Source organism: Palaemon carinicauda, chromosome 33, assembly GCF_036898095.1.
Source record: "Palaemon carinicauda isolate YSFRI2023 chromosome 33, ASM3689809v2, whole genome shotgun sequence".
In the NCBI taxonomy this organism is placed as follows: Eukaryota; Metazoa; Arthropoda; class Malacostraca; order Decapoda; family Palaemonidae; genus Palaemon; species Palaemon carinicauda.
The window spans coordinates 62,431,347-62,437,346 of NC_090757.1; the positions used below are offsets into that span (position 1 = coordinate 62,431,347).

Below are 6,000 nucleotides of genomic sequence, written 5' to 3' on the forward strand. Positions count from 1 at the left end.
AGCATGGGCGAAGGCCGGGAGAGAACATCAACCGCAGTCCTGTGAGCGACCCGGGAGAGTCCCTATGACATTTCAAGCGCGCCTTGTGCGCGAACTGAACGTATCCAATGCTGTGAGATACCGTCAACAGTAGTCGCTAGACCTCAGAAGAAAGTAATAGACCTTTCCCCCAAATTGGGGGAGGGGAAGAATCGTGAACAAAAGCAAACTGAGCACCTTTTCCCCCCGAAGAACTATGTGTCTTACACGATTCTGGTGCTGACACATCGCCTTCTTCCGAAAAGAAAAAACTTCCGGCAAACGTTAGATACTGCAGGATAAGTTAATAGAAAACATACGACTCCTGAAAGGTCTAGGACAAATTGATTGTATGTGACTTGTCTGACTTCCGCTTCTCTCGCGGAAGAAAAAACACACTCGATTGCTTCCTGTTTAAGCATCAAAACACGTTTGCTGCGAAGGTAAGTTCTGTTCGCGTGCATACATGACGAGTAACTTCCTAGTCTGGAAGACAGGGAAAACGTAGAATGTCATTCTCGTCAGGGAACTGCATTCTAATATGCAGAAAACAGTTACATGATCCATGATACCATAGCGATGACAAACTGATCGCTTCAAGAACATTCCAACTTCGTCATTCCAAAGTGGAGAAAGAACGTCTTGGACTGCATCAACAATATCGCTCCGGCGGAACAAACGTTTAATGCACAAGGTCCGCGAAGAACCCCAGCCTACCGACCTTCCTCCTCCCAAGGGTTGGAACGTAAGGAAGAGATATAGGACTAGGGGCAAGGTGAACACGAACAAACACCTCCTCCAGAGCACTGCTCTATGTTTACGAGTCGCTAACGAGCGGTTTACAAAACATAATACCTTAAATCATAAAAGATCTGCCCGTGGTGGGAGATATACTTTTACGTTCTATTCTCATAAAGGCCTTAATGCCCTTTCTGTTGTTGCAGCTGCAAGCGCTGTATCAATCTCTACAGTAAGGTTCATTATTTTCCTGAGAATGATTTAATGTTAATTTATTAATTTATTTTACCATTAATTTACTAGGCCATCGTTCCCTAAAGGAGCCCCTTTGGGTTAAAGCATCTTGGTTTCCCAACTAGGGTTGTACCTGGCTTGTAATACAAATAAAATAAAATAAATAGCGACACCAACTCAACTAGCGAAAACTCTGAAGTCAAAACGAGGAGCAGCAGGTAAAAAATCATCAGTTTCTGAAAGTTATTCCCTTCCTTTTACAATCTCTATCCTAGGAAGAGAAGTCTTGATTCTTAGGAATCCACTCTTTATGATTCTGAATTCAGACCTCAATACTTAGAGGTTTTCATTCTAGTTCTCACAACCAAGAGTTAGCCCAGCAGGCCTTGGTCCGAGAATATAATATCTTTCTAGTTAAGATTTATCTCTTAATATAGCGCCTGGAGCAACAATAACTTAACACTAGATGTTCATGGTAACGTAGACATCAAAGTCTATTGTCATAGGTAGCGAAACGTCCACCCCAACGCTGAAGCGTCCACACTGATGCTGAAGCGTCCACAACTGATGCTGAAGCACCCCACACTAGTGCTGAAGCGTCCACACTGACGCTGAAGAGTCCACACTGGCGCTGAAGCGTCCATACTGACGCTGAAGTGTCCATACTGACACTGAAAGCGTCCACACTGACGATGAAGCGTCCACACTGACGCTGAAGCGTCCACACTGACGTGGCGCTTCGCTCCATTCCGTCGACGTTCCGTTTTCCGTTGCCGCACCGTTCCGATGACGCTTCACCGGCTCTGCTGCCTGGCGAACGTCGGCGCGTCTGTATAGACTGATACTAGGTGCTATGAGCAGTCGGTTGCGTTGAGCAGGTAATCGGAGTAAAGCATCCACTTTCCCCCCACCATTGAACATTGCGGTTGGTAGGCCGCCTGTGCGACAACGAGTCCTCACCGTTAAAGACACGACACCTGTGCGGACCGTGTCAAAGACCGGAATCGAGACACCCAACCGCACTGTTTAACGGCAGGCTGAAAAGACTGCATAAACGAAGATAGATGCTGTTTCATGCCTAACAACAAAGATCAAGGATCAACCTTAGGCGAAACGTATTCAGCATTATCTTCGTCGATCCATAGAGCTTGCCACTGTCAAGAGACGACACCCATCAGGTGGAGGTGGCGGCACTGCGTCTGCGCCGCATGAAACGTAACCACACGCAGAACGAATCTAATTTTGTTTTCAGCTTAGCGCCTTTGAAAACACTAATACCTCGCTTTATCTATAGTGAGGGTGAGAGCGTTCTGGTGATCGACAGAAAACACTCGAGAGGACTTCAGTTCGGGTCTTAAAAGACTGTAACACCTGGTTACCCTCTCGATTCCTTTCGCCGGTCGACTTAACTTCTCCCCTGGGTCCGGGAGCTCGACAGAGGTCTAAGGCTAGGATAACGACAGGTCCGAATAGAAGCACTCTCAACTGAATAAACTTCACTGCACAATTTGTCAATAAAAAATTTGCACTTTACTCTTTGGCACAAAGATAGTTTCATAATTACCTGAAAACCAAAGCATACACTCTCTCAAAGGAAATGAACTCCGTAGGGAGAGACTTATAATTCTGTCACTGGACAATTGTTTGAATGGGAAAGCAAAAGTACCGAATCCCATATAAATGTAACAAAATATTAAATATCAAATATTACCTTAATAGATATATTTATGAATTAAAATAAAACCCTTAAATTAAGGGGTTCCAATAAAAGATGAATCATCACTCGCATCATTGGAACATCTACAAATAATATACGAACAATTCAGTATTCTGAAAATCACCAAAGCAACAACAATACATAGAATCGTGCGCTACGGCGATTGTAAAGAATACTGCATCGTATAAAACAAACTGAACTGTAACTTCCTTTAATCTCTGACTAAGGAAAAAAAAAAACTGAAAGGACCAATTAATTGCAAAATAAAATGTTCATTTTATAAAGTACAATTAAAAACTTGAGAAGTAAGAAGAAAGTACTATTCATAAAATCGCTACAATATATGTAACATCGTATACTGACTACTGCGTAACAAAAAATAAACTGAACGGTAGTTAATCTTTGCAAACAGATCGGAGATTATCTAAAGAAAACAGTTCACCTGGAGATAAGCAACCCCAAATAGTTCTCCTGAAGATAAAGGACCCCAACTACACTCACCTGAAGAAGAGAGACCCTGATTTTCTCCACCTGAATATAAGCGACCCCAGCTTATTGACGTCTCCAGGTGATCTATTTTGTCTTATAATAGCCTACTATAGAAAAAAAGGAGAAATGAGATGTGATTGAATTTTTGAATAAGCTTTCCACTCATCACTGTATATTACTGAAACCAGGCAAAACAACTTTTTCTATGATTGGAAGTAGAATTGCAGCAACACGTGTTTCAACGATCACCATATATCCAACACTTAATGCTAGTGTCGACCATTTCCAAATACTCATAATGGCCGATTTGGTGCACGTACTCTTTGATATTTGCTTTTGCGTGCAAAGCAAGACTCGTCAATTTGTGCAATTATGCCATTACTACCAAGTCTAACAGGGTTTGCCTCAAAATACTTCATGCAGATTTCTCTGAGAAGAAAACTGTAAATATCAATCATATTTTTTTTCTGAAATGTTTAGAATATTATCCTGAATCCAATTTTGCAGTGGAAGTTTAGATTTAGCAAAAAATGGGTCCTTACAAATAGATATTTTCTTTTGAATTTAGTATACTCTTTAAATTGGAATTTCTACACATAATTATCTTTTATAGAAGACAGATTAGTCTCTTAGCCATTAAAGAAAAATAAGATTTTTTCTAAATAACGTCAATTTAAAAAAAAAATCTATTTGCTACCATATAGATAAGTTGGTTAGCACTTTTATTGGTTAGTCTCACTCATGTCGTTACACTAATAATAATTAACTTATAAACTGGTTAGCTAGCTTGTTAGTCCCATTCTTAGATTTAAATTCCTCACCTGAAGAAAAAAGACCCCCAATTTTTTCCACCTGAAGATAAGCGACCCCAGCGAGTGTTGGGGTCCCCAATCTTCAGGTGATCCAAGAAAACTATTAAAAGGATAAAATTTTCTCAAAATAATTCTTTTAATTTAATTTATAACTTAAAACTCTAAAAGCATATTCACCTATATTCTTTGTAATAGGCAAGACAGACTTTTAGCCTACGGAAGGGGCTGTGACGTCATCAATGGTCGAAATGTTTACATTTCGCCCCTATGCTTTCGTGAGGTTTAAAATAGGTTGAAAAACCTTCTAACCCTCCTTTCAAGTTATAAATACGTGATCACAGATCAAATAAAACAAATATGAGAAAGCCAAAACTCAAAAACATTAATACATCACCAAATAACGTCCAAACAGAGTAAGAAAACAAGAGAGAATTTCCAATAGTTCAGCCAGCTATGGCAGCAGAGAAAAATCTGAATTGGTTGAGTATAGTTCTACCTGTTGTACCGCGAGGGCGCTGGGGTACACCTGGCATATCTGCGCTAAGCTGCGCAAGAGATTTTGAATTTCCTGCCGAGGCGTCCAGGGACTTTAGCCATTATATAACCAGTGGGTAAGTATTATATTTAAAAATAATACATTCACTTTTATCTTCATTGAGCTTGAGCTTTTTTGTTGTGTTAAACATTTTAACACAATATATATGACAACAGTGATTATATTTAACCATTTTAACAGAAAATATATATTTTCCTGTAGAAAATAACGTGATTTAACAGGTTTTCACCTTCATTTCATCCGTAATAACAGCAACCAGTTCGGCAACTTAATAATTGGTCGAATTGGTTGATCTGTTTGTTTGCAGTTGAAATGAAGGTCAAATTCGGTTAAATCACGTTATTTACTGTAGGAAAACATATATTTTCTGTTCAAAATCAGACCCTGTAATACAATACAACTTTACCCAGCATTTAAAGAACATCCTAATTACTGTACAAAAAGAGGAGCTGCAGGAATGCATAATTTTGGAGTAAATGGAGAGAGTGTTCTTGTAATCAAATACCGGAAGAAACTTAACTGGCAAGAATAAGGGGTGTGTAAATACAGCTCTATTCAAGAGCGATAAAAGAACACACTATACTATATACCTTGAACTGCATTTCACATTCATGATTTGGTCTAATCTACTGCAGACGGAAGGTTTACTATGACATCAATTGAATAGATTTCTTACTTTTCAAAATCGAAGCACATGCCGTAAACTATGACTTCAAACAATAACATTCCCCTAATATAAGGATCACCAACCTGACTGCTCCACTACTTCTGAGGCCAAAGACGTCCTTGTGTTGGCTGTAGATGGTCCAAAGCGGTCAAAGGGCAATCCACATAATGAACAAAAGTTATTTGATAGTGTATCTGCCATTTTTTAAGCAAAGAAAGTCATGAAAACTATACTTTATAAAGAAGGTCGATCGGTGGCATCTCGGGGATTGACCCAAACAACAAATAAACAATAACACAGTTGTCCGACGTCGTTCTTTTTAAGGAATTTATTTCTTCTTATTTATGTAAAATATTTGATAATCTACTATAATGATGTTAATGATAATATATTGAAGATTCTTCAAATCATATGATGAATAAATTAGATAATAAGACCCAATAAGGGACTGACACAAACAACAAATAAACGATAACAAGGTTGTCGGACGTCGTTCTTTTAAGAAATTTATTCCATAATATAAAATAATTTATTTGATAATCTACTATAATGATGTTAATGATAATATATTGAAGATTCTTCAAATCATAGGGTAAATGAATTAGATAATAATGTCCAGTAATACCTTAATTTATCATAATTATTAGTTATTACTGGCAAATACCAGCACATAAATCCTAAAAGATGGTTATAATCTACTATAGTATGGGTATCTCTGACAAATACATCTTTGCTGATCATGGAGATACACAAATCGTTTCACTACGTA

The 6,000-nt window shown here is 38.5% G+C and overlaps 1 protein-coding gene across 1 annotated transcript in view; it reads right to left on the reverse strand.

Moving 5' to 3' along the window:
* Nucleotides 1–5,507, reverse strand: part of LOC137625964 (uncharacterized) — a 365,639-nt gene extending 360,132 nt beyond the window's left edge. Inside the window, exon 1 of the mRNA XM_068357031.1 lies at nt 5,315–5,507. Coding sequence (XP_068213132.1) covers nt 5,315–5,432 — 118 coding nt within the window. The 5' untranslated portion in view covers nt 5,433–5,507. The remainder of the gene's footprint in view (nt 1–5,314) is intronic.
* Nucleotides 5,508–6,000: the final 493 nt, after the last annotated feature.